The sequence below is a fragment of the Coloeus monedula genome, assembly GCF_965178545.1.
Source record: "Coloeus monedula genome assembly, chromosome: 2".
Taxonomy (NCBI): Eukaryota; Metazoa; Chordata; class Aves; order Passeriformes; family Corvidae; genus Coloeus; species Coloeus monedula.
Genome location: NC_138782.1, coordinates 4,083,129 through 4,110,323, shown reverse-complemented (window position 1 = coordinate 4,110,323; position 27,195 = coordinate 4,083,129). Strand labels below are relative to the sequence as shown.

The following is a 27,195-nucleotide window of genomic DNA, read 5'->3' as shown; positions in this document are numbered from 1 at the left end:
CGGCCTCGCTCGACCCCGCCCACTGGCAGGCACCGCGCGGGAGCGCCGAGCTATTCCACCAGCCGCCCTTGCGGGCACGGCGCCCCGCCGCGCCGGCTGAGCGATGCGCTCTGCCGCTCTGCCGAGCGAGCCTGTGCCGGCTCCGCGGGCCGCCGAGCGAGGGGTGAGCGGGACCGGGAATCGGGAATGGGAGTGGGAATGGGAGTGGGAGTAGGAAAGGGAGGGGGAATGGGAATGGAGCGGGAACGGCACCCGCCTCCGGCCTGCGGGGGGCCGGCCCTGTGCTGAGCGGGCCCCGTTCCTCCGCGCCCCTGCGGCTCGGCCCGCAGTGTGGGGGGCAATGGGCCGCCCCGTCAGACAGGGGCTGCCGAGCCCCCGCAGTCCTGAGGCTCGGGCCGGAACGGGGTCCTGAGCTCCCCCTCACTCTCACAGGAGGGGTGCTGAGCTCAGCCCTGAGGTGCTGGGCCCCAGCGGGGCCCCTGATTCCTCCCCCCACATTGCCACAAAATGTCACGAATGTTGCCACATTTGCCCTTATGCGTCACGCACTGCCAGTATTTCAGTCTCATGAAGGTGAATTGAGGTTACAGTTACCTAAAAGCGTGTTTGTGTTTGCTCTTTCCTCTTGAAAAGCAGCTTTGAAGTTTTCCAGGTAGCCCTTGGTTTTAGAGCTTACCATAAAGCATCCAAACCCAGGGCAAACGAAATTCATGGAAGTAAGAACTTTTCCCATGCTGTAGAGGTTTTCCACGGCTGCAGTATTTCTGTGCAGGGTAATCCTGAGCAGGATTGGATATTGCAGGTGTAACAGACTGTGGCTGGCATGGAAAACGTGGATATATCCCATCTCTTGGGACACAAGAACTAGGAGAGTATCAAATGTCGCTTGCAGGAGCTAAGCCCAAACCAAAATCAGGTGGTTCATTAGTCTGTAGGTATTGTGGAATTCCTTGCTGAATTTATTCCCTCTTTGGGTGATAATAGACTCATTAAACCTTTGGTCTGAACAATTGTGGTTATCCTTACATGCCTTCTGACACTTCCTAGGTGTCCAGTAAGGGTGAACACCTCACCGGCAATCTCTCTTCTTCCAAAAAAAAATGCTGAGTTCTATCTCATCACAAAATTTCGGCCAAAAAAATATTCAGTCTGTCCTAAAGTTCTGGGCAGAGAGAATGACAGGAAACCAAATCAGCCATGATTTTTTTTTTTTTTTTGGGGGGGGGGGGGGAAGCATTATGAGATTTCTCACAAAAGCAGGAGTTCTTTATTGAGAGGGGAAATAAATCTTTAAGCAATTGGAGGGGATTGTGTGACAGAAGAGGATGGCTTGAGGCTCTTTTTTTTTTTCCCCTGTGATTTTTAACACACTGTTTCTTTAGTCATTGCAATTTTAGGAGGAATTTCCTTTTTAAATTTGCCTCAATGTGTCTTAGCTCCACCCTCCTTCATTCAATCAAGATTAGCATGTCACGTACTTTATCCAAGATAAAACTGGGCAAAAGCTCTGCATTCCCTTGTCAGAACTCGAGTTCAGGTTTTCTAGGAAAATCCTAGGAAGTACAGGAGATTTTCCCCCAGTCAGTGGTCTTTTGGGGTTGGTGTTCCACTTTTCTTGTGCCTGTGACTTAAAACAAACATGTATCCTAAATTTTCTGTAGAGGACAAAAAAAATTCCAGTTACTCTAAACGTGGTGCAGTCAAGTCTAAGCTGAGTCTTTTTATTATTGAATTGCTGAACTGTGTTTATTCTAAGCTTCTTTCTTTTTACTTTTCTGTGTTGAATTTTAGATTTACCCAGCATGTCTTCACTAACAGAGAAGGACAGACCAATTGTTCAGCTGTTACTCAACGCTGGCACTTGCCCGCGATGTATTTTGAGGTTTTGCTGCGTGGGATCACAGATGCTTTATAGACATCCACACAAGGTTTGTCCTTCATTGTGTTCTTGGGCTCTTTGCCTGAGAGGAAAAGGAATTATGAAAAACTGTGCTTTTTGCTTTGATGGAAAGGAAATTTACATTAAATTGCAGAATTGGTAGGAGGATGCTACTGACAAATTGAGAGCACCGGGTAAGAATAAATCAGAGAAACATGGTGTTATCAGACATCCTTTTTAGCTTGCTCTAATCCCCTGTCTCTGTGCTTGTGTCTGCTGGTGTCTGTCTTGATTGTTTCACCTTTGTTCAAGTTCAGACTTTCCAGAATTAATTTTTAACATCTTTCTTCCCTATCCTTCTCCGTTTTTTATCAATTATTTGAGGAGTGTTTGTTCATTTTGCCCTTTTTTGTTCTTTTGCATCTCTACCTGATTTTCCTCTGAGTTGCAACAACACAGTAACTGCTGTCTTCCTTACTGAAAACCTTTTAATGAACCCTTCTTCCTGAGCTATGTACTGTCTCTCATCTTTCCAGGAATCAGAGACATGGAGGTAATTCTTAATTTTTGAAGGCTTCTCTCCTGACACAAAGTTCTTACTCTGTGTGTTTCATTTCACACCCACCTGTGTCTGCTCCCTTTTCTTTTTATTATAGTGGCCAACTCTCCTCCTGGGCTAGTGGAGTTGGAGGAATCCAATTCTAACATAATCTAAATGACAAGAAAGCACTAAATGTCTTTTCATTGAATAATGATGGGGCAAAGATAAATGTGTTTGTGCAAGTCTGGAAAATGTTTTTGTTCTTGGATGATAAACGAGTTGTTCAGCAATATTTTCTCTGGAAATTTCTATTTTGAGAGAAATGCAGCTTGGAGCTGTTGAATTGTGTCTTAAAGATGTCTTTGGGTATAAATTCCAAGTTGTTAATTACATATCCTGAGCCTCAACTGGAATAGTACTGCCTTATGGAATTGTGTTTGTTAAAGAGGAGAAAACAACCACAGTGCGATTGCTCTGTTTGTGTTAGGATTTGATGAAGGATTTACAGGAATTTCTGAAAAACAATCGGGAAAAAGAAGACACAGTCTCTTGGGATGTGGCTGGCCCCCCCTGTAAGAGAATCAGACTCAAAGACAGGGAGGAAGGTGCCAATGATGTGAACCACAACGGAGCCATCCCGCAGATTCCTGAGGCTGGCGATGGGAACGCCGCAGTGGAGAGCTCGGCTGCGAAGGTTTGCAACGTGTGTTTGGGAATTCTGCAGGAGTTCTGCGAGGCTGACTTTGTTAAAAAGGTACATTCTTAGCCTTTTGAGCTACTTTTTTGGAGCTTGTGTATGTTGGGGCCTACGGGATAGAGCTGCTGACTGAAAACATTGTGCAGTTTTTTTGTTGTTTTTTCCAAAGGGATGTTTTCTCTTTCTTTTGAAAGAAAGAGACCAAAAAACAAACCAAAACATTTGCCTATTTGGGATATTCGGAATGTAGATGGCAGCATTCTACTCCGTCCTGCTCCTGGGCAGTGTTGGCACACCTGTGCAGCTGGGAAGTTGCATCTGTGGTGGGACTGAATTTTGCCCAGACTTTGCATAGAGGCACTTTTTAAAAAATAGCAGTGCAGGTGCAATGGAATGACTGCAGGGAGCACACTTTCCTAAGAAAAGGACTAACAGATATGTGGTTACATGAATTTAGGAGATGGCCTGAGTTTCAGCTGCTTTCAAGGGAAACCTCAGCGGAACAGGCAACCTCTCTTCACTTTTTTATGTGACAGGAAAATGAGGAGTCATCAAGTGCTGTTCTCTGAACTACCTGTTTCTAGTACAGCATGAACCCATCTTTAGGAAGTACCACAGGGGAAGAAAATGTTTTGGTGGTACAACAGGTTGTGGATAACAGAGAAAATGTGAGTTAGGAGAGAATGTGGGCACGGAGTGTTGCAAACACCATCTCTGAGCAATCAAATTGCTTATGTGACAAACTGAAATATCAGCTAGAAAACTCACACTGGCATCTGAGATGTTTAACAGGGTTTTGATTGAAAAGGATTTCGTTTAATAGCAGGAATGTGTCAAAAATGGGAGTAGACAGAAAGCATAGTATGTAGTTTCTGTTGTTGCAGAACATAATTGTATCTTTTTTGTTTCCATTGGCAGAATAGGTATCTTTTTACAGAATCCACTGCTAGTATTTGTTTCAGAGTTACTCTCTTCTGTAGCAATGAAAAATCTGACAGCACTTGTTAAGGCACCACAAAACCTAAATATTTGATACATAAATTTCCTTATCTGAGATGCTGATTTCACCTAAAATTTCAATATACAATTGGCCCTGGCCTTAAAATAGTGAATTTGGTTGTTTCATAGCACTAAGGATACAGTTTGTTAGTAAATTTTTTTTAACAGGACAAAAAAGCTTATATTTCAATAAGTTGTTAGTGATTACTCTGGTTTGTATTTTGGGCATCTCTCTGAATGTATGTTAGCATGCATGAATTCACAGTGATTATGTAGAATAAAGATTATCAAGTTTATAAAATTATAAAGATTAATATTAAGCTCCTTCTCTTACAGGTGTGCCAAAAAGTTAATTCTGCTGACTACCAGTTCACCAGTTTTGTATTTTCAGTGTCACTACCCCCACAGCTGTCTGTTAGGGAGGTAAGTAACTTAAATAATTAAATACATATTTAAGAAAGTAACTGTGGTGTGCACGAGCTGGAGGTGGTTTAATTTTTAATTGTTACTGGCTAAAAAAATATCCAAAAGCACATGCTGGAAGTGGAGTCTGCTCTCCCCTTCCTTGTGGGTGAGTATTATTGTAATTAATAAAGGGCCTGAGTCACTTCAGTTTTCAGTTAGCCCAGGAGTTACTTTCCATCTGAAAACCTAACAGGAGTTTGTTGAAACCCTCAGTGAATTGTTCCCTTTGGTGCAGATACCAGCCCTGCTGTGAGGATCTTCTTGGAGACACAGCTGGTGCCTTTCCAGGGAGAAATGAAAACTGGTAGTGCAGAATGCAAAGGAAGGAATTTGAGGATGAACTCTTGAGGTGTTCAGCATTTTACGTGACGGGAAAAGGCACTCAGTTGTGAGATATTTTGCAATCTTCCCCTGCTTTCTGATATAAAATGATGCAAAAGTACTGTTCTAAAAGTGATGCAAAAGTGGTGTTTTAAAGAGGACCTTGTAAATCGGTGCAATAGATTCCTGCTGCGGTTAAGATGTGGTGGAAGCTTCAGTGAACATGGCAGAAAGAAGCATAGGTGGTGTTGGATTTGTATGTAAAGCTGTGTTGAGGCCTCCTCTGCTCCCACACGGTTTGTTAAGTAATCTACTGCACGTGCAGTGGTGATTTGTGCTGTTAGTTTTGGCATCCTGGGCAAATGCCACTCTCACAGCTGACAAATATTCTGCTCCTAAGTCTTCTGGAGCATAAGATTCTCTGCTTCCCATCCTAAATCGAGCATCATTGGTGTGTTTGCTTTGTTCTTTCTGGCTGAGTGAACTGCCCTGATTCCCATTTTGGTTTTTGATGCCTCTAAAAAGTGAGGTGTGTCATAAAGCCCTTTCAGGCTAGGTGAGTATTGGGATGCCTGTGGTGCTCTGGGAAACGCCAAACGTAGGTCAGACTTCACCAAGTTTTACTCCAGCTTTAAGCCGGGTGTAAGCTGAGGTGTTCAAAGAGCACCGGGTGTTTGCAGGAAGCCTCGGTAGAGGGTGGTGTTGCGTTGCAGTTCAGGTGAGGGATGTCCTCACTGCCTGGGCCTTGTGTTCCAGCAAAGCAGCACTGCTGGGCACAGCCAAGGGAGTAAGAGTTGTGCTGTGGACCCACGAATCAATAGATGGAGTGAAATGAGCGAGTAGGAAGCTCCAAAACCGGAGCAGTTTTGGTTTGACTGGGAGAAGGTTTGGATTAAGAAGTTCCTGCTGTCCTTTCTATTCCTTGCCTCCAGCCTTGCCAAATGCTAAAGCAGCTGTTTGCTCTGACTGCAGGGGTGAAAAGGGGTGATGGTGGAGGAAGAACTTTAAAAATCACGGGGGTTTATTTACCTCCTATCCCTTTATCGCTTAAAACAAATAATTGGTGAGAACCTGTTTTACAGCCACAGAAAGGCAGCAATATAATATGTAAAAATGTCTGAAAATATCAAAATCAGATATCAGAATATCTCAAAATGCTTTGTGCTGAAAAGAGGTCATTTGTTAAATTCTGCTTTTAATTCTTTGACCTGCTCTGTACAAGAACATGTGTAATCCTATCATCAAAGGACACCCAAAGGCAGCCTCTCTCCCACTGCCCTCGGGTGTGACACACAGGTTTTCTCCATCATCTTTTTAACAAAAAAATCAGAAACTGCCTTTCAGTATTACCTTCAACTCATTTAATTATGGCAGTTGTCATCCTGCCAAGTCTAAAATGTACGAGGGGAGCTGGAGAAGAGTGGGACATAAAATCTACATTTGCATAGTATTTGTATCTGTGATGCAAGGAAGCAATTGCCTCCTTCCACAAGTAGGAGATTTGATTGAAATAAATCATAAATACGGGAGTCCCAGGTTTATGTCAGACAACTCTATTAGAATATGAAGTGAGTCGTGCCCTTCAGAAGGGTGACTGTTGGCTCTGTCTGTGGTCTCAGTCGTGATCCATCATCCTGGTGCTTGCTACAAGGACATTGATGCAAATAACATCTGTAGTCATTACCCCCTGTAGGGGCTGCCTGTGCCTCATCCTGGAATTCCCCATCTCCAAGCTCTTTTCTCAAACCATGCTGTGGCTGGGATTGCACATGGTATTTCAACTGTTGCCACTAAGCTCCCTCAGACAGCACCAGAATAATATCCTGCAGCTTGTAATCAATACAGCACCTGAGCTGCCGTATTCCAGAGATGTGTTTGCTGCTAAGCACTGCCCTGCAGGCTTCAGCTCTGTAATGAGCAGTCTTCATTTTCAACCCACTTCGCAAACATGAAGTAATTACGAAGTAGAGGGATCTGATCCCCTGCTCCACATACAGCTGGGAGAGAGTGGAGGGGTTTGGCTGGCTTGGTGGTTGAATGCGATTTGGAATTTGGGATCTTTTGGCCTCTGTGCTTGCAGTACCCTCATCTATTGTTTCCCTTTAATTGAAGGGGAAAAGTGATTTCTTTAATTCTCTTTCAGCTTGGAAATCAAGAGAGAGAGGAGATGAAATTTGACCTGTGGTCTCATTTTAGCATAGCTGCTCCCGTGCAGAAGTTTTGCCTATTTTGTAGTTTTATCCCCAGAAAACAGGGAAGAGGAGTGAGATTAGCCACCCCACTGAGCCCCAACCCTGCATGTGCTCTAAATCAAGGCATGGGAGAGGTTTCTTTGTAAATTGGCATTTGTCAAATGCAAATTCCTAGGCCCAGTTCTGTGGTTGTCATATCCTCTAGTTCAGAGCTACGTTCAAGGAATTTCAACTGAAGCTATTTTTATTTATGATTTTATCTGGGTTATTATGCAAACAGGATTACGAGATACTTCAAGTAAAGCAGCCTTACTCATCCTGTCTACAAATGCAGGATAATGAATCATGGTGGGTCTGAGCAAACAGCATTTCATCACTACAACTGCATTTGTTTCATTCAGCAGTGTGGGGGTTTGTGTATCATGGATCTAACAAAGTTCGTGTCCTCTCTCCACCTTCCCTCTTAATTTCTAGCACTGTTTTTAGGGTTCCCTCATTCTTTTAGATGGACTAAAGGAAGGCTAATAGATTTATTTTTTTGATTGAGCTCCTTATCAGCATGGAAAAGGGATCTATGATGTGGTTCCTTCTGATATCCATGTGATCCTGGCCCTGCTTCCTGAAGTTTGAGACCTGTTCTCAAACCTAATCCTTATAATTATTTCCTTGACAAGGGACAGTAATTCTTGCAGCAGTGTTTGGGGGAGGTTATGCTTTAAGCACTGTATATGAAGAATGAAAGACAGGGAAGGGATTTAAAAGTCTGCAGCCTACAGACTGAAAACTGTTTCACTGTGGCTGTTTCAAATCAAACAACTTGATTTTTGGAATTATCTTCAGTGAGGATGGTGACACAGGCTGAACTACTTAAGTGGTTTCCTGCCAGTCCTACTGTATTTTGTAGTTGTTGTTAGCAGAGAACTGAAAATGTTGTTGTGCTTCATTGTAGGAAGTTTTGAGGGGAGTTTTTCTCTTTGTACTAACTGTTAGTGAACTCAAGCATTTGTACAAAAAGCTCCCTCTGATTTCTAGAATTATTCCTCCTGTTCCTCACGTTTTCCATATTTAGCCTATTCTCCTAAACTAAGTGGTGTGCTTCAAATAAGGGGGTAATTCTGGGATTACCGTAAGAGCAAGTATATTTTTAATTTCTTTCTTTTTTATAATGCATGATAGCTGAATTTGGGGTTTTATTAATTTATGTCAATCAGCCTTCATATACCATTCATTTAGACACTTTTTTTTCATTTCTCTGTATGGAAGACAACTAATGACTTAAGAGTCTTTTTGTAGATACAGTATTGATAGCAAGTTCCAAACAGTTTAATGAAACCTCTTTTGTTTTTTTTAAAGCCAGATAGGATTTGAGGTGAAGAGCAAAGTGATGTCTTAGAAATAAAAACAAACACCAATTCCATCTTTCCACTTCTGAAGCAAAAACTAAATTCCTGATACTTCCTTTTAGTCATGAGTTTTTAAAACACTTTTCCTTTTGCAAAGAGTCTCTCAGATTGTTGGGAGTTCTGAGCCTTAATTTCAGTTGCTTTTGTTTTTTGCTCTCTTTTCCCTGGGCATGGCTGGTGACTTGCAGCGTGCTGCTTGGCTGGGGGTGAAGCAGGAGATGAGGTGAGTAATGGCTTTTGCTGTCTGTCTGTCTGACAAGACCTCTTCATACAAACACCATTTGTCTACATAAATGTTGATTTTATAGCCCAGTTTACCTGATGCTTACAAAGAATAAGGTGGCAGCTGGGTTTTGTGTGTTTGGTTTTTTCTTTTTTCCCTGGTTTGACCTTACTTGGGGTTCCTTATCTCTTTTGCTCTGTAAGTTCCCAAACAAGTGGTTTGAAATGCATCTCTCTCTTTCTCAGCTTTTCTCTGGGCAGGCTCTGTAAAGACTTTGGCAACTTTTGATCTCCCAGCAAGCTCTGGCATCAGTTTCCTCAGTGCACAGAAAAAAAAATGCATCTGTTTTACTTGGCAGTAGTTACTTAAGTTCCTCTTGAAATACTGTATGTCATGTATCTATTTTTGACAGACCCCTGTGCAAGTTATTATTTCTTTGTGATTCAGAGATCTGGGCCTTCCCTTGGCAAAGGATGACATTGTTCAGCTGAAAGAAGCTTATAAGTGGATTATTCATCCCCAGTTGTCAGAAGAGTTGGGTGTTCCTGCTGATGGAAAGGTCTTGTATAAATAACAGAACACCTTTTTCTTTGTTTTTTTTTTATTCTTTTTCATATGTGTTTGTGTGTGTATATTTGTACACTTACACACATGGTGGGGAAATAAAAATCTATCCTGTTTTCCTTATTAAGAAAGAAACAAGCTGAGTGGCTCCTAAATTCACTGTAGGGAAACTGGGGGGGGAAATTCTTTTAACCAGAGATCTCCAAGTGTGCTTCCTGAGGGGCCCAATCTTCATTTTTGTACACACAGATCATTGCATCTTCTGAAACCACCACAGCCTTGTGCTAAATCTCTTGTGCTGCCATCCTCCTTCTGTTAATGAGACTTTTCCAGTTGTCTCCTGTTCCGGGATCCCTGTTTTGCAGAGGCTGAGGAATGCTCACACATTCCTTCCTTGCTTTCCTGTCAGTGCCAACACTTGCTACTGCTCTGGGAGCTCAGTTGTTCAGGTTCTGTGGGTAAAATATATTTCTGAAATGAACTGAAAGAGAAGAGACTGGTCCCTGTTCACTTTAATGAGCACTAGAAATGGGCTTGTTGGGACCTGCAACACCCCTAAGTAGGCAACAGAAATGTTTTTTTCAAGCTGTTTTCAACTTGAAGATTCTGACTAATATCCTTAAAATCTTTCTGAAAGGCATTGACTGAACATGGCCATCAAGTGTTGCCAAACTCAGAAGCACCTTGAGTCATCTTGAATGTAAAATTTCTGCAGTTGTGGCTGTCTGTAGTTTTTACTTGTCACCAGCCATAGCACTGACCCCAGGAGTAGATTCACTGAGTCTTTATGTTGATTTGTCAGCTTCCACAATAATTACAGGCTGTGTTTTCCCAGGAGTGCTAATTGAAAGCATCCCTTTTTTCTTAGTGAAGAAAAAACCCACTCAGTTACTCTGAAGATGATGCAGGAAGAAACAAACTTCTTACATAGCAACTTAGTAAAAGCTCTACACCACTTAGGCACTGAGCCACTCCAGACATCCCTGTACCATAAAAGTTATTTTTCTCGTGCCCTTTATCTACAAGGCACTTGAATATTAGCCAATCTTTTCAATAGCCCTCCTGAGGTGTTCTGGTATCTGAGTAACACAAGTAATGAGTGTTGTTTGCCCAAGGCCAGAGAGGGAATTGGGGGTAGAATTGAGATTACGCTGGAGGTCCTGGGCTACTGTCAATCCACGAGGATGTGTTGCCTTTCTTTGCCCCAAGGCCATGCAGGCACTGCAAAGGAAGCCCCTGACAAAATTTTACAGTGGTGACTACAGCAGGGTTTTTATCTGTATTGCACTGCCAGGAGGGCTCTGGGGTTTAGTGACCGTAATAGGCTTTGAGCCTTGGCTGCCTCTGCCCTGGCCCTGCACAGGATGGGACCAGTGCAGGTCACTCATGGCTGTGAAGTGCTCTCACATCATCTCTGGTGACTTCAGAAAGGCAAGTGCTGCTCTGGCACGCCTTTTAATGTCTTGAGACATAAATAAATGGGTTACTGTCTCTGTTGCCTCTACTGTTTTCCTGAAACTACAATGTGGGTACTTGAGAATATCCTGCGTGGTTGTTTAAAAAACTATTACCACCCTCTTGTTATTTTTTCTTTCTTTTTAATTTAGAGTTTGTTTGAAGTTAGCGTGGTCTTTGCTCACCCAGAAACAGACGAGGAGTGCCATTTCCTGTAAGTTTTTCTACAAGTAACAAAAGATCTTTATCTAAATGTTGTGCAATATTGTTGGTTTGGATTTGTTACAGAGGACAATATGCCATGTTTATAAACTAGAATGTGGCCTGCATCTAGATTTCTTCATATCCATATAAAGTTGCAGAGCTTGAAGTTACACCAATTCTGCTCTTTGATGCCAATAAAAAAATATCATCCAGAATTCTGATTTGAGCTGGAAGGAGAGCATTCAGATGAGTTGTTCAATTTCAGCCCTTCTCAAAGTCATTCCCTGGATCATTTTTAAAAATTCAAACCGTGTAACTGCAGGTGGGGAATCTTTTGAGATTATACATAGGTTTTCCTCCTCTTGTAAGATACATGGACAGGAGGGAGGGCTTAGAAGTGAGTTAATCCAACGTAGCTGGTTGATGAAAACAAACAGAACTTCCCTGGCCACTACACACAGCCTCTGGCCTGGCCCAGTAGGGCACCTGCTGTACACAAAGAAGCAAAACAGTTCTGTGAATTTAGCTGCCATTTGATCTGATTTCTCAAAATCTAGCTGTAGTATATTCTGGATAATTAGGGTCACTCTTCCTGTTTGTTGGTGCTTCCTGGAAAACTCAAAGTTTCACTCAGTTAATTTTCACCTACTGCAAGCTCTTAGCACAGAAAGAGGCTCAGCAGAGACATCTCTGCTGAACAGTGAATTCACTTCTTGACGCTGGAGATTTGTCTCGCAGCCTTTATTTATTTCCTGATTTCTCTTCTGGCAATTTGTGATCTTTGAGTGCTCAATCCACCACCTTCTTGGTTTTCCACAACTGCATCTTTAGTTTATCATGAGGTGGGGGATGAGGGAATGGAAGCTTGGGAAGGAGCAGGTATTAGGAACAATGATAATCAGTGTTTGCTGAACATCTTTCCTTTCCAGCTTCTTCAAGGCTGGGCAAAAGAGGGAGAAAATTGTTGGGGGCCAAACTACAGTTCTCAATAATGGTACCTTCAATCCTGTAAGAACTGAAGTGTTTCTGGATCCTTCACCCTTTTGTTCTCATTTATTTAATTTTACTTCCTTCATCTGAAACCTATTCCCTGGTATTTTCAGCTCATCCTTCCATCCTTTTTCTGGCATTTCAGGAATATTGATGTGGAACATGCTATGGTGCCAGTGCTAGTGCTCCAACCAGAGCAGTTGTAGAGGTGAAAGCTGTAAAGAAGTTCCATTCCACATTCCAATTACTCAGGTTTATTCCATGTGACCTGACAATATCCCTTTATTTGCCTTCTCTTTGTAGCACACTTAAACAGCAATTAAGGTTTGAGAGGCTTTCTGAAGTAACAGCACCTTACCTAATTTAATTACGCGGTGGTTCCTGAGGTGCCAAGGCATTCTGCTTGTGTGAGTGGCTGGCTCTGGGCACATTCTGAGGCAGTGCTTTGGTTTTGATGTGAATATGATAAATTTGGCAATTGTCACAGGAATAGTGACAGTCATGGATTTTATGGAAGCAAAGTAGGACTTTGTCTCAACCTGGAGAATTTTTGGATTGGATTTCCAAGCATGGCATCTGCAGTTTCTCTCCTGTTCTTACACAGTTGTGTGGAGGTAGCTGTGCTGAAATGACCCAAGATTGGCTTGGCTCTTGTCAATTCATATTTGGAGATATTTAAGGGTAAGGTGATACTGAAATTCTGGAAGAGGGAGTTTGTGCTGCTTTGTGTCGCAGACTGGCCAGGGAAGTTGTTTGTATAGAAACTGCAAAACCTGCTTCCTTAGAGTCTGAAAATAGATACAGAGGTGTTGAAAAGCATCAGCAAGAAGTGATAAATTGGGTTGGAGGTCAGAAATATCTCTGACTGCATACACAGAAATCCAGAAATCGTCTCTGACTGCATACATGGAAATCCACTAATAGGAAGAGCAACTTCCTCTACACTACTCAGAAAAAATGTTTCACTGACTTGGCTTTCACTTTTGTGAAACAGCCAGTAGTTTCCTTTTGAACAGGCAAAGCACAAGTGGTGTGAACACCTGGGGCTACTTTTTCAGTAGGAAATTGAATTTTCCTCTCCAAAAGGGACAGTTTGAATCTCAGGTTTGTAGTAGGCATTGTCTAAGAGCAGCAAGTACAGATTTCAAGGTGTCAGAAAGTCTTGCCTATAACTTAAAACATTAAACATGGCCTTTATTGAGAAGGATTGGAAAGGACTGAAAGCTAAACTTGTGTGCTTTTCCAGCCCTTCTCAAAGCTGAGACACAGTGGTGTTGGCCAGAGCAGAAGAAGAGAGCTTTGTCCATGATTTCTCTGGATCAAGCAAGGCACATCTTGCACCATTTGTGGTTTAGGATAAAGGGAATTTGAATTAGCTCTGAGCTAAGCTGTGGAAGTGAGACACTGGATCTATGGGTACAAAAACCATTCACGTGCTGTGCTTGTGAGTCTGCCTGTTTATTTCTTTCTCTGTAAGAGGAGCAGCTAATTTTCATTTCTGTATTTAGAGCCACAGCCTGCCCAGACTGTTTCAAACCAGCGAAGAACAAACAGGTAAGATCTCCATCACTGTATTTCTGTTCTGACATTCAAAATTTCACAGCAGTAGATACAACTTATCTGGGTATTCAGTCAGTGCTCAATGTCTGGTTTTCCTTCATCAAAAAGCTCTCCAGTTTTCAATTGTCTGAAAATAAAGTTGTCTCCTTTATTCACTTCACAATTCTCAGCTGAGGAAAACCAAGAGCTTCGTGCTTTTCTTTAGGTCATTCATTTTCCAGGCTGTCTAAAGGCCATAATTTTAGGAATGTCCTCTGTAAATACCTCCCTTAAGATCTAGGAATTTGATTGTCATGCATTAAAAGTAGCATAAAAGATGATCCTCAAGCTCTCTGTGGGTGAAGCAGTTCAGATAAGTCACATTGTGAAGATGAGACTCGGCAGCCAAAAGGGAAAGGATCACTCTGTAGTTTTCATGTCCTCTGATCTGAATGAAAGCCAGGATGCATGCAGGATGGTTTTATCCTCTCTGCCTCTGGAGGAGGGGAGGAAAGAAAAGGGACCTTGCTACTTGTTGCAGACCCTGAGCACACACACAACCATTGACGGAAAGGGGGACATGTGAGGATAAAAAACCAGTCGGAGGGAAACTGATACAAGTGGGACAGTTGATGTGATCAGAGGGAGAACAAGTAACTTCTGTGAGAAACCATTGCAAGGCCTTTTATTCTTTCTGGTGAAGAGTCTGCCAACGTTTGGCAGAGGCAGAGTCTGGCCCAGGAATTCTGCTGACTCTACTCCACCTGACCAATAAACGCCACTCTTTTTTTAGCAGGGCTGTATTGTTATAACTCGCTGCTTGCTGTCCTTTAAAAGGGGGAAATCCCACATAAGGAGCTAAACCAGCAGGGCCTGGCTGTTAAAACCACATAGGCAACAAAATGTAGGGGAATCTAAAGAAAAATACCAGCTCTGAAGAGCTGTCACAAGTTTGTCCTTACAAAGAAGCTGGGCTTCAAGGGCTGTGTTAATCAGAGAAGTGGTGTAAAAACTGGCTTCTGAGGGAAAATTTCTGTGCTGTCTGTAGATAGTTATTTAAACCTGCTGCTGCTTGCAGGGCTTTCCAGCTCATCTGTTCTATGAGGAAGGGAAGTGCTACTATCTCTAATTTATGCTTAGAAGGAGAAAGAGCAGCTTTCCAGAAGACACCCTGGAACTGGAGCCAAGACTTGAATTGTCCCAAACAGTGACCCAGTATTTTTTTTTTTTAATTTTTTTCCCCAAATCCCCAGTCCAGTTTGCAAAAAAGACACCATTAAATTGGAAATTCAGCAGACAGCCATCAGGGCAGTCCTGGGGCTGGAGCCCATGCCTGGGAGGAGAGGCTGAGGAACCTGGAATTCTCTAAGGTTCTTGGTGAAGGCTTTGGGGAGGATCCAGCTGAGTCTCCTGCCAGTGCCAAAAGAGATGATCAAGAGCAGGGAGCCAGGCTGGTCTTCACAGAGCATGACTGGAAGGATGAGACACAGCAGGAATATGCTGAAATGAGAAGTTCAGAGGAGATGCAAGAAAAACATTTTACCTTGAGGGAACTGAGAGTGGAGCAGGCTGTGGAGAGAGGGGCTGCAGGCTTGGTAGATTTCAAGACCTGACCATGCTTTGATTAGGAGCTTCATTTAGAGACCTTCTCCTGCTCTCAGCCTTCCCAGAGCAGGATTTCACCTCAGCTGTTGCAACGCTTGTTTCTCGTGTCCTAGGAACATAAATTCTCACTGGCATTACCCCAGCAGCAGCTGGCTGTGCACAGAGCTTGGCAGTCGTGGCTCCTGCTCCTGCTGCCCTGTCATTGCTGCTTTTGCTGCAGCCTGGGAGTGGGAAGCTGCTTGCTTTCCACAGGACGAACTGCCCAGCCCCACCGTTCAGAGCCCTTAGTTCTGAGAATCAATCAACTTTTGAACTTCAGAAACAGATTCCTACTCAACAGGCTTATTTTCAGCAGAACTACCTGCCTGCTGTCACTGACATAAAAGCTGGGGCTTAGGTATATTTAACTCTTGAAAGTGAAGCTGGTTTAGGTTCATGTTCATGGATTTAGGATTCTGCTTTTAAACTGTTTTGCAAATTTGGACCTGGGCTCCAAGTGAGCAGTGACAAAACTGCACAGTGTAATCCTTTCTTTGCTTTTCTTAGTTCTTGACTCATTTTTTAATTTCACTGTGCAGTCTGTTTTCACCAGAATGGCAGTTATAAAAGCCCTGGAGAAGATAAAAGAAGAGGATTTTCTCAAGTAAGTATATACTGAAACTATTTCTTAGTACTGTGCTTTTGTATAGAATTAGGGAGGGGAGGAAAATAGTCAGTGGGCAAGTAGTGGTAGGGTGGCTTTAAAAGAACTTTTGACTGTTTAAATTCTGTTGGTTTACTGGTTAAAACGTGTTTTCTTTCTGGCAATAGAAAATCACTCCTGATCTTTTAATTAAAAGGATTATTTTGAACTTTATAGAGTTTGTAAGGTAAGCTTCCCTTTCCAAGGAATATTCTCATAGTTCCAAAATGTTAGGAGGTGAGTTTTAGGAAAACACCAAGTGCTGTTAATATGGTAAAAATCACACACGGTGGGAAGCCAAGAATTGACACTTTTTACTGCTCTGATGATGCTGCATCATGTTCTGGTAGTGACAATATATTTTACATTGGTTTTACTTTTAATGCAGGCATTTTCCATGTCCTCCAAGTTCACCAAAGAAGCTCTGTGATGCTCTGGAAATTCAGTGCAATAATGGTGCAGTTTTTGTGGCTGGTAAAGCAATCCATTTATTTGCTGCTGTGTTTTGAAGAGAACTTTGTAACACTGCCCTGAGACCCAGAGGATTCTTGCTGTTTGTTAATTCCTGTAATGAAGTGTAGGGAGCAAAGAAACAAATCCAGCTCTATCCAAGAGTGGTTTGAAAGGGGAAGAAGTTACATTTGACCCCTGCTGAAGATATTTTTTTTGTCAAAAGTTAGGCATTACGGATCCCCTCAGAATAATGGTTTGGGAAAGGCACCTCTGCACCAAAAAGCTCCCAGCAGTGCTGTTCACTTCCTTGGGTTTTGATTTGGATTCAGGGGTTTTCACCATCTGGGTTTCTCTGCATATTATCCCATCCAAGACTGCAAATCTTAATGGGATTTATAGAGGTTTGGGTGAGACAGGTAGTGCAGCAACACTTGGGTGCCCCTGCGTTGAGATGATTTAACTTTTTTATCGTCTGCCTGCCAGAGTATCTGCCCTTTTTCTAATCCTTTGTATGAACAACTTATTTAAATACATGCAAACTGATTATTATTAAAAAGAGCCCAACCTGCAATTTAAATACAACATACTATGATGATAAAAATCCTGAATATAGAGAAATGGAAAATGAAAACATGCAAAAGTGAATGGCAGGGTAGCTGATGTTCAGCGTATAACCATTCCTTATTTTTAATTACTGGTTAGACAGCTAGATGTACATTTTCGTGAATCCAAGATATCCAGCTCCTTATAGGCCTTTCCAAACACACTGTTTTATTTTAGGGTGCTTTTTGGGATAGTTTTATCAGAATTCAACAGTATGAACAGCAAAACAGAGGGTCTGTTTTCTGCCTGTCATTTAATACTGCTCTTGTCATTTATAGTTTATATCTTGCTCCAACAAACAAAAATTCAGGGAGGTATTTAATTTTTGAAGAACTAAATCCAGAATAGAATTTATTGAGTACAGTGCAGGTATTTTGCTTTTAATAAATGAGATGGGACCTTAATTTGTAAGCACAGCATTGTCCTCTTGACCTTACCTTTGATGTTTAGTGATCACTTTTCACCCCAACTTTCTTTAAGGATTATGGGGCTGTCAAAGCAAGAAACACCTTCTGGTTTTTTAAACCTACTCTTGTTCAGATCAAAAGTTAAAATTATTAGAATGGGGAGCTGAGAAAAAAAGAAAAAAAAAAAAGCAAACCTTCTTCTCCTTTTTCCATTTTATGGAAAGAGAATTTAGCAGTGTGAGGTTGCATCTGAATGATGAGTCATCCTACTTTCATTATTTGCCCCAGTGAAACTGTTACTCAGTTTCCCCATTTGTTTGTGTCGCTTTTTCTGCAGCTCAAACTGCACGAAGGAAACATTGTTCGAGATAGGAAAATATGATGCAGAACTCCAAACCCCTGAGATGTCAGAGACACAGAGAAATGCACAGAGCTGAGCTACTCTGAACTCTGTCATTTTCTCTATGCAAAGTTTCACGTTGAAAGTGGTTTAAGCAAGGGGTTGCTCTTTGGCCTTTATGAATTATTTCCTTCCTTTGGGAATATTTTCAGTTCTTATCAAACCTGTCCATAAAAACGCTCATATTGGTCATCCACATCAGGCTTGTTCTTTGATTATAGCCTGTCATGGAGGTGCCATGAAAACATCCCTGGGATCATCCAAGGATGCCAATCTCTTTACATAGCACCTTCTCAAGACTCCTGCCATTCCTCCTCATTTATTATTGGGACTTTTTGCTCCTTGCATGGTGTTCCTTGTAGTGAGCCAAAGCATTTTAGTGTGGGTTTCTTTTCTTAAGCCTTCAGACAATGGCAGAACTGGCTTGGAACCTGGATTATTTCAAACAGGAGGGATATACCTGGAGGCAGGACTGCAGCCACAGGCTCCCTAAGTCCATCCTAAGTGGCCATCCTGGCTACTGCCACTCTCCTGGCAAGGAGAAAGAAACTCTTCATGTTTCTTACCTCAATTCATTTATTTTCCTCAGTGTATAAAGTTCTCTGAATCCAAATCAGAAACCAAGCCACATGTGTTCCATAGTGCTGGTGTAATGCTCCTGCCATAAAACAAGCTCGAGCCTGTCAATTTATTGTCACAAAGCTCCCATGAAAGTTAAATGTGCTGTGCAAGAGTGCAGCTTTTGCTCATGGTCATAGAATGATTAGAAATACTGTGGTTGTTTTTTTCCAGGAAGATACAACAAATATTCCAGGAATTTACCTCAGACTCCCTGGATTATTGATGGGGAGCGGAAGCTGGAGTCTTCAGTGGAAGAATTGATTTCAGAGCATCTAATGGCAGAATTCAAGGCAGACAGTAAGAATTTAGGAGATCTCCTACCACACACATTTTTCATCATTACTAGAGATTTTTTTCTTGGTAGCTACCCACTTAATATGGGAGTATAATGGAAAAAACTATGTTTCTTTATCCTCTCTTATCGTTCCAAGTCAAGTTTGTGAACTTTATTTAGCTGTGATCTGGGACTAATTAGATCCTTTTATTGTGCTAAAGTAGCTTTTCAGTGGATCTGATGATGCAAACGTTGGTTTCATGCAGCAGTGTTTTTACCTAACCAAACTTCTTAACCGTTGGTAATTCATGAATTACTTGTACCAAGGAGGATTTTGCCACAGGTATTTCACAATATCTGCCTGGCTTTTGACCCCTTCATGTTTCTTAGCTCAATTCATTTCTTTTCCTCAGTGTATAAAGCTCCACAAGCTAAATGCTTATCCAGGGATTATCCAGATGAAATAATCACTGCCCATCATTTGTCATCTAACAGATGTGGAATTAGAGACATAGAAGGCCCAAGGAAAAACTGCATTAAATATTAGTTTGGAAAAAAACCTGCTGCTTCCCCCTCCTCTCCTCCCAATGGATATGGTTAGTCTGGTTGTGGCAGCCTCATTCAGGCCAAGGAATTGGGAGTGCTCTTCAAGAAATTTGGGAATAATGGGAACTCTCACAGTTTGTAAAGTGCAGGCTTCGGTTTATAAAGACAAATCTTTGGAGCATATTTTGCAAACAAGTTTAGAAAGAAAATATTTTGCCTTTTAAATGTTGTAGAGAGTATTAAAAATGTAAAATTAAAGCTCACCTGCCTTGTTCAAATCTCTTATAGGCTTTAATTTTAGTTCCTCTGGAAGAGAAGATGTGGATGTAAGGACACTAGGCAATGGTAAGGCTTGGAAGACCCCTTGTGAAACACAGAGATGAAATGGGTGTGTGGAGCTCCTCTAACAGATCCTGCTGAATGCCACGTCTGTGACTAGGCATGCTTTGGAATTTTATCTCAGAAGCAATTTAGTGAAACTTATATATTTATTCCCAAAGACCAAACAGCTTCATAAAACCAGCTTGAAACAGGAGCCCTTTTTCAGTGGCCTTGGCTGCATGGAAAGGCATAGTTAGTTACCAGTATTTTGTTTTATTCACTCCCTACTTCTAAGCCCTTTATGTCAGACTGATTTTTCTCTTGTTTTCTGTTGGATCCTTCTAATTCCCTCACTGTGACTGCAGAGTGGGGGAGCTTGTTTTCTTTATGAACTTGAGTCCCTTATAAAGGTCAGCTGCTTTCCAGCGTGCTGAAGCTGCTGTAGCCGAGGGAGGAGGGAAGGAAAAAGTAAAAATGAACAATTCTGTGTTTCAGTTGCTGTCTGATTTGTAGTGTGATTCTTGGCATTGCTTGTGCTGGGGATTGTCCAGGCCCTGAGCACAGAGTTACAACTCTGGCAACAGATGTTGAGCTGAGGGAGTGGGATTTAACATCGCCGTGCACCTGGGCATTGCTGTAGGTGACAGAAAATAAGCTAATTAGCTTTTTTTCTTATTTTATTTTTTAATTAGCACAGACTTGTACAAGATGTCTTCTGGGAAGTCATAATTTGCACTTATTGCTGATACTGGGGTTTAGTAGCCAAAAAAAGGTCCCTTGTTTCTTCCCTTCCATCTGATGCTCCATCCCTCAGCCCGCCAGTCCTCTCCCTGTTTGTGTAGCAGCAGAGCGTCTTCACACCTTGCAGGCTTCCTGTGTAAACTCCAGCATTAATTTAGAACAACATGTTTTTGTGTTTTATGCCTGTGCCTGTTGCCAGGAAGGCCCTTTGCAATCGAGCTGGTGAATCCTCGCAGGATACATTTCACCGCGGAGGAGATGAAGAGGCTTCAGCAGGTAAATCCCTGGCACCTCCCGGAACTCGTAAAGCACGTGCTGCCTCTCCAACCCAGCAGCTCTGCTAACTGATTTCTTTTTTAAATATCACAGGCAATTAATGACTCTTCAGACAAAATACAGGTTCGAGATTTACAGCTTGTCACCAGGTCAGTGTTTGTCGTTGCTGGCGAGGCATTTCAAAGCGACACTCGGGGGGGAGTTGGGAAGTGTTCTTGCTCACAGCCTTGTATAATTATGCTGATGTTAAGTGAGTCATTAATTTCTTTTGTTTAGAGAGGCGATTGGTCGTATGAAGGAAGGTGAAGAGGAGAAGACAAAGACCTACAGTGCCTTAATATGGACAGACAAAGCAATACAGAGAGAAGACATCGCCTTTCTAGATGATATCAAGGTAGCAGGAGCTCTTGTTGCTGATTTTAATGGTACCTGTCCTGATATCCTAGGGAAGAGTTAAATACATGCACTCATGGGCCTATCTCTTGCTCTGTGCTTGGTTTTTGTTTTTTTTTTTTTTTTAATCAGGGTTTCTCTTGCTGTAGGGACTTCCATACCACCCTTCTTCCTTCCCCAGTCACTCCAGCAGGACAGGGGGCTGGCTGGTAGCAGAGACAACAAATCCTTGTGTAATGTTCACCTCCCAGGAGACCAAATCATCAAAATCAGTGGATGGGAGAGGAGGAAACCTGGTACCTGCACCCCTTTCTTTACCTTAGATAGTGTCCTGTGTGAGAGGGGCAGAGAAGCTCTTCTGTTCTGCTCTAAAGCCATTCTCCCACAGCTGCAACCATTTGGAGGTGGAAGTGTCTATGACAGAGTGCAAAGAGGCCTCAGGAAGGCTCAGCATGTGCAGGAATGAGAACTTTCTCCAGAAGTTGGCCTGATGGAGAAGTGGGTTCAGTTTTTGGTGTGTTGCACCATTTCCTACAGGACTTGCCAATGAGCTCATTCACAAAATGAGGGCTTGAGCAGTTGCAGTTCAGGCAGACAACTGTTGGAAGCTCTTCCTTTAGCTTCCCTTGCTCCTGAGAAGTTGCCTTTCAACCTGCTGCATCTCCTTTGGGGAAGGGAGTTGGGAATGAACTTTTGAAAAGACTGTTCTGAGATCTAATCTCATTTAAGGCTTTTTTTCCCTCACTTTTATTTCCAGGGGGTTGGCTGTAGTTTAGACAAAGCATTTTGTGGGTGGGATTTCTTTTTCCTGATTGCCCTGAGGCTCTGAGTGAGCTGCCAAATCCTGGAGTCATTCCAGCAAAGGTCTATGGAGATTTCAAGGTTATTCCTCTGTATTTGTGATTGCATTAGTTTGTGTTCATGTGAGATCTCTGGCCTCTGAGAGGGCTGCCCTTTTTCCTTTGATAAACTTGGAAAAAACGGGTCTTGCCTTGAGATGACTCAACTACCAGAACAAAAGATAAAAAAGATGGGACTGGTTAACAAAACACAATTCCTACCATCTATGCAGCGTTTGCACATTCCCTTCCTCACGTTTTTGGTTGCTTCTTGTACCAGGAGTTGAAGCTGGAGCAGAAGACCCCGCTGCGGGTGCTCCACCGGCGGCCTCTGGCTGTGCGCTGCCGGCTCATCCACACCATGAGGTCCGAGTACATCGACGAGCACCACTTCCGCCTGCACCTGAAGACTCAGGCAGGAACGTATCCTTGGTGCCCTGACACAAGGCAGGTGCCAAACAGCCTCCTGATGGGAGTGATTGGGATAATGGGAAGTTGCCTGCTCTGGTGGTTGCGGTGTTGCAAAATTCCTGCTCTCCCGCAGTGATGTTGCTGCACAGTATTTGCTTTTAGGTCACAATTTCACACTGGAGTTTTCATAAAGTATGTGAGAGATATAAAAATTGTGCTGCTTAAAAATACACTTCAGCTTTTTCTGATTTAACTGAGAACTTTTCACCTCTAAAAAGGAGCTTTTCCACAACATTTAATGCACTTCAGTGCACACTGGAGATCACTGCTACTTAAAAGTTACAGTTGTGTCCTAAAGTCACCACTCATTTTGGAATGAAACAAAATAAAGGCCAGCAGTGCAGCAGGCACCAGAGTCAGAAGCCAGGAATTAGGAGCTCTCTTAAAGATAAGTATGGGCTTAAGAGGATATTAACTGAGAAATTACTTGGAAGTAAAAAAAACCACTTCCCTCCCCCCTCCCCCCCTTTTGATTTCTTTGGTGTGGAATCCACCTCTCCTCAGCCAGTATTTCCAGCTACATTAAAGAGTTTGTGCACGGAGACTTTGGGAGAACAAAGCCCAACATTGGGTCCCTTCTGAACAGAACTGCTGACATTCTGGAGCTGGATGTAGAAGTAAGTTGTTTGCTATTTGTCTTTCCGGGAAATTACTAAGGGAGTTGCCCTTGTGAGATGCTTTCCATGGAATTGCTCCAAGTGGATCAACATTCCTTACCACAGGACACATTTCCTACTGCTACTCTCCTTTGTAAATGCAACCCAACAGTGAGTGATGCTGTCAAGAAGTAGCAGAAGGAGTTGTGATTCTTTTGGTATCTGTAAAACACCAACTCTGCTGCTTTTTTCCCCCTCTGCTTTTCTAGTCTGTTGATGTTGACTGGCCTCCAACCCTGGCTGATTAACTTCTGGAGTTGGGATGAGGAAGCAGCAGCTCCTGGGCAGCAGCTGGAGACCAGATACTGTGCAGTGTTACAGCCTGGGTGCCAAGGGTGTCCCTGGAACATTTGGATCATGTTGATCTGGCAAAGGATACCCTTGGACCCTACTTTACGCACTCTGGACCAGGTAGTGTTGGTTCAAGCTCTAGCCTTACTTTTATTTCTTCTGTACATAGAAAGGTTTTGGGAAGCCAGTGTATATAACCCTCCATCAAGCCAGATTTTATTTTAAACTCTTTATATGGGATACTACAGCATTCCTTGTGTGGATGCAGGTAGCACTGAGTTACCTGAAACCCACTCACAACCTTTTCTGAGCAGTTCATGCAGGAAATCCCAAAAGGCAGGGAGACTGCAGCCAGCAGGACAGCGCCTGGAGCAAGTCTCCCTGAGACACTGACTGCTTTACGGCCAGTGGCAGTAGAGATGAGCAAATTTCTCTCTCAAAGTACTTTTCAAAGGGAAAAAAAAAGCTTTCAGAGGAAAACTTTGCACTTAAAACCAAGGTTTTCTCATTTAAAAACATTGGGGATGCTTCCTAGAAACAAGAGTTGTGGCCTCATCAGGTCTCTTGAGGAGTAGGAATTCCCCAGTGAGTCACACTATATAAAAAGATTGGGAACTCCTGGCAGTGGTGCATGATGGGAATCTAAAGAAAAACAGGAATACCAAGAATGTCGGAGTGCAGGCAGAAACAAAAGGTATGTTGGTATCGAGAGACAGATAAAAAGCTGTGATTTAGTAGCATAATACATTTTTTCTTGTACCTCACCTTGGATGGATGCCTGGAAGAGCTGAACACAGCCTAGGAACTTGCCTGGAATAAGGAAGATGTGAGGTTTTCTTTGGTTATTTTAAATATTTCATACTAAGCACCACCTACATATTTAGGAAGTAATTTTTTATACTTGTATCATGTTAATGCATTAGGGACGTGCTTCCCTGAAGAACAGAAGAGAGTTAAACTATCAACAAGAAACTAAGGTTTGGAATTTCAGAGCTCTTTGTGAACATCTTGGGAATAAAGAGGGGAATGTTTGCAAAGACAAACCACTGTCTGGGGACAGGGAGGATGACCGGGATGTCTTGCCTTGAATTCAGTGATGCCAGGACTTCATGCTAGAAACAGCTCCATGAGAGCTTGAGATGGAGGCTCTAAAAGTGTTAATGAATACATTTTTAAGGAGCTCCTTTAAGGCTCTGCCTGTGCTGGGCTGTCAAAACTTGTGTCTGTAACATAAGTAATTCAGAAGCTCCTGTTTCTCTAACACAAAAATTTGATTCAGACAGCAATATTATTTTTGGTTTTAATACTAACGCTCTTATGAGCAACAGATTCCATGAGCAGTTCTCAGATAATGATCTGCAGCTAGGAAGGAAGTGTCATTAATGATGGAAAACTAAAGAAACTGAATTCAGAAAACAAAAGAGAATTTCATATCTGTGTGATTTCTTAAAACTCAAAGTGAGATAAAATATGATTTATAAATTCCATAAGCTACAAGGGAAAAAATGTAAACAAGACTGTGCACTCTGGACACAACAGGCATGGGAAGAGCTGTTCCAAGGGGAAATGGAGCCAAAAGGGGGAAAGGGCTGCTGCCGTAGTGCCAAGGACACATGAGGCGCTTCCCTCTGCAGCTCCTGCTGCATGTGGGGATCCCAGGCAGAATCCAGGATAAACAAGGCCATAAAGATGACCCTCAAAGTGCTGAGCCTGAGCTCTTCTCTGGACCAGGCAGAGAGCTCCTCCCAAAACTCCCAAGCTGTTTATTTTTACGGTAAATCTGAAGTATCCAAATGGGGGGGTGGAAGCTGATATGCAAATATCCCTGAGCTCTTGGGGCAGCTCCTGGGCACTGATCATGTGCAAATATGAAACTGAGAGATGCAATCTGGGGGTCTGAACTTTGCTTGCAGTCCAGTTTCTGAACCATCAAGTACCAAATATTGCAGCAATAATATTCATGCTGTACTTGGGCCTTCAACCTGACTTTTAGGAGTTCTGTGAGTGCTCAGACTGGGTGTTTTGTGAGAGCAAGACTTCATCTTGTATTTCCCCAGCTGGACACCTCTAATGCCTCCCCCCTGCATTTTGGTTTTGCATCAGCTCAGCTGGGCCTGGAGAAAGCTGTACTAGCAGCACAGCTCAGCCAGAAGTATCTGTACCCTTGTCCCCTCTGCCCAAAAACTCAACAGCTCTGCCACACAACCTGCTGAGGCAGATGAGCCCTCACGTGCCTTGAGGTTTTATAGTGGCCACCAGCAGCAGGGAGCAGAAAATACCCTAAAAAAACCCAGGATAAGCAACCAATAACCTACCTTCTCCCTCTTTCCTGCCTTTCCCATGGTGAGGGATGTCAGGAGCTGAGGAGGTTGCAGAAGCTGAGCACTTGGTATAACCAGTTTTTTTAATTACCAAACCAACTCGTTTACAAAGGAAAACAGAACTTTGAAAATATTTAATTATACAGTAAAAACAAATTGTACTATAAAGAGCTTTCTATGAAGTGAGTAAAATGTTTACATTTAATATACTTAAAACTGAGAACTTCAAAAAAAAAAGAACTGAATAAACAACACATTTCAAACTTTGTGTATTTCTTTGGTCTTTCTATTGCTTAAGAGTGTGGAGGAGAGGTGCAGAAGTGAGGAAAAACTGCTTTGAAACAGGGAGAGTCAATTCATTTTGTTGTGCACCTGGAGTTTGGGGAAGCAGTTTCCAAACTTCACATGCCTGTCAGGTCTGTGTGATGGAATTCCAGCAGCACCACCAGAGTGCTCCCAGTGCAGCGGATTCCTGCAGGGAAGGCATCCCTGCGTTCCTGTAAGCCACACAGGGGTTCTGGAGCACCTTTCCTTGTGTACAATTCTACATCTCAAGTGACTTTTTTGATTTGGGGCTGAGTTTTGGACTTTTTATTGCTTTTTTTATTGCTGCTCTCATTGTGCAGTTTTATGTCACCGAAAGGTAACAACTGAGACCCTTAAGCCTTATCTGCCCTAAAGAGCAGCTGTGTCATTTAAGAAATACTCAGACATTTTTCTGTGTTGCTTCTTAAAAAATAACAGTATAATGAAGTAGCCAAGGCCAGAGTGTCTTACCCAGCCAGTTACCTCCAGCTGGTGCCAGGAACAGCTCAGGCTAAGAGCGAAGACTGGGAATCAAGTGGGAGGGAAGAAGTTCTGGTTCCTGATACAGAGGATAGAGGAGTGTTTTTAATTAGTACTGACTGAAATGGCTTTAAAAGTTGTTAATAGAGGTGAGGCTGCACCAAGGCAGCCTCTGGCTTTGCCCTCCTGGGAGGGGGTGGTACTGGGGAGGCAGGATCTGAGCCTTCTTTAAGCAGTCACTTGCATAGCAGGAAACTGCCGGGATACCTGAGGAAAGAGTAAGTGGATACTTCGGCTCCAGAGATTTCTGCCTTTCCAAATCTCACTCACATCGCAGCTACACACACACACGACTTGCAGAGCAATAACAGCTTCATTCCTAAAGCAACAGGGGCATGGCTTGTAAAATAGTGCACTCTGGATGAAGTGCAGACAAGTCCTCACTTTCTGTTCCTTTTCTTGTGCAGTGATTTCCTTTACAACAGAGCTGGACTATTTAAGAACTCAAACCTTCCGGTCTTTTTAAATATATCTAACAATGACATAGTCATTAAAAAAAATTTATGAGTAAATTTGCCTTCAAAGCAAATGGAGTGTGGTGACAGCGTGGAAAATCAATATATGTTCTCATTTTAGGAGAAGAATATTTATAGAAAGGGGGTTAAAAACCTAAACCTTTCAAGTAAGTTGAGCAGAACTCGGACGTCATTAGATGAAACTGAACTAGAGTGCTCACGTGCAGGTTTTTTTTTCCTAATTTCTGTCCTATCAAAATTTAATTTCTATAGCAAAAATGGCTATTTCAAAACAACTTTAACCCTGTGAAGTATTTGAAATTTTAACCCTTCTGAAGATGCCAGCTTTTACAGTCCCCAAAGATAAGGAAGCTTTAAGTGTTAACAGTTCCCACTTCCGACAGCGCAAAAATATGTCTACAAGGTACTTTTAAGGTAGAGAACCCCAAACCCTACTCCCACCGCCCTCTTTATGGGCACCACTATGGGCTGCAATAAATAACCTTTAAGTTATACCACGAA

At 42.5% G+C, this 27,195-nt stretch overlaps 1 protein-coding gene across 1 annotated transcript; it reads left to right on the top strand.

Annotated features, from left to right (window-relative positions):
- The first annotated feature begins 144 nt into the window (after positions 1-144).
- On the top strand, positions 145-25,429 carry PUS10 (pseudouridine synthase 10). Its single transcript, XM_082277123.1, has 18 exons — positions 145-163; positions 1,792-1,928; positions 2,908-3,174; positions 4,453-4,539; positions 8,686-8,720; positions 9,168-9,279; positions 10,892-10,953; positions 13,442-13,487; positions 15,656-15,720; positions 16,148-16,233; positions 18,415-18,540; positions 19,352-19,408; positions 20,325-20,401; positions 20,495-20,550; positions 20,678-20,795; positions 21,914-22,056; positions 22,622-22,721; positions 22,970-25,429. The coding sequence occupies exons 2-18, from the start codon at positions 1,803-1,805 to the stop codon at positions 23,006-23,008; spliced, it is 1,602 nt and encodes a 533-aa protein (XP_082133249.1). The 5' UTR covers positions 145-163; positions 1,792-1,802; the 3' UTR covers positions 23,009-25,429.
- Positions 25,430-27,195: the final 1,766 nt, after the last annotated feature.

Excerpts from the sequence above, each read along its gene's own strand:
- PUS10 (XM_082277123.1), top strand. The coding sequence starts at position 1,803 with ATGTCTTCACTAACAGAGAAGGACAGACCAATTGTTCAGCTGTTACTC. Across the intron at positions 8,721-9,167 it reads GGGGTGAAGCAGGAGATGAG|AGATCTGGGCCTTCCCTTGG; the intron begins GTGAGTAATGGC and ends TTTGTGATTCAG. Across the intron at positions 9,280-10,891 it reads GTGTTCCTGCTGATGGAAAG|AGTTTGTTTGAAGTTAGCGT; the intron begins GTCTTGTATAAA and ends TTTTTAATTTAG.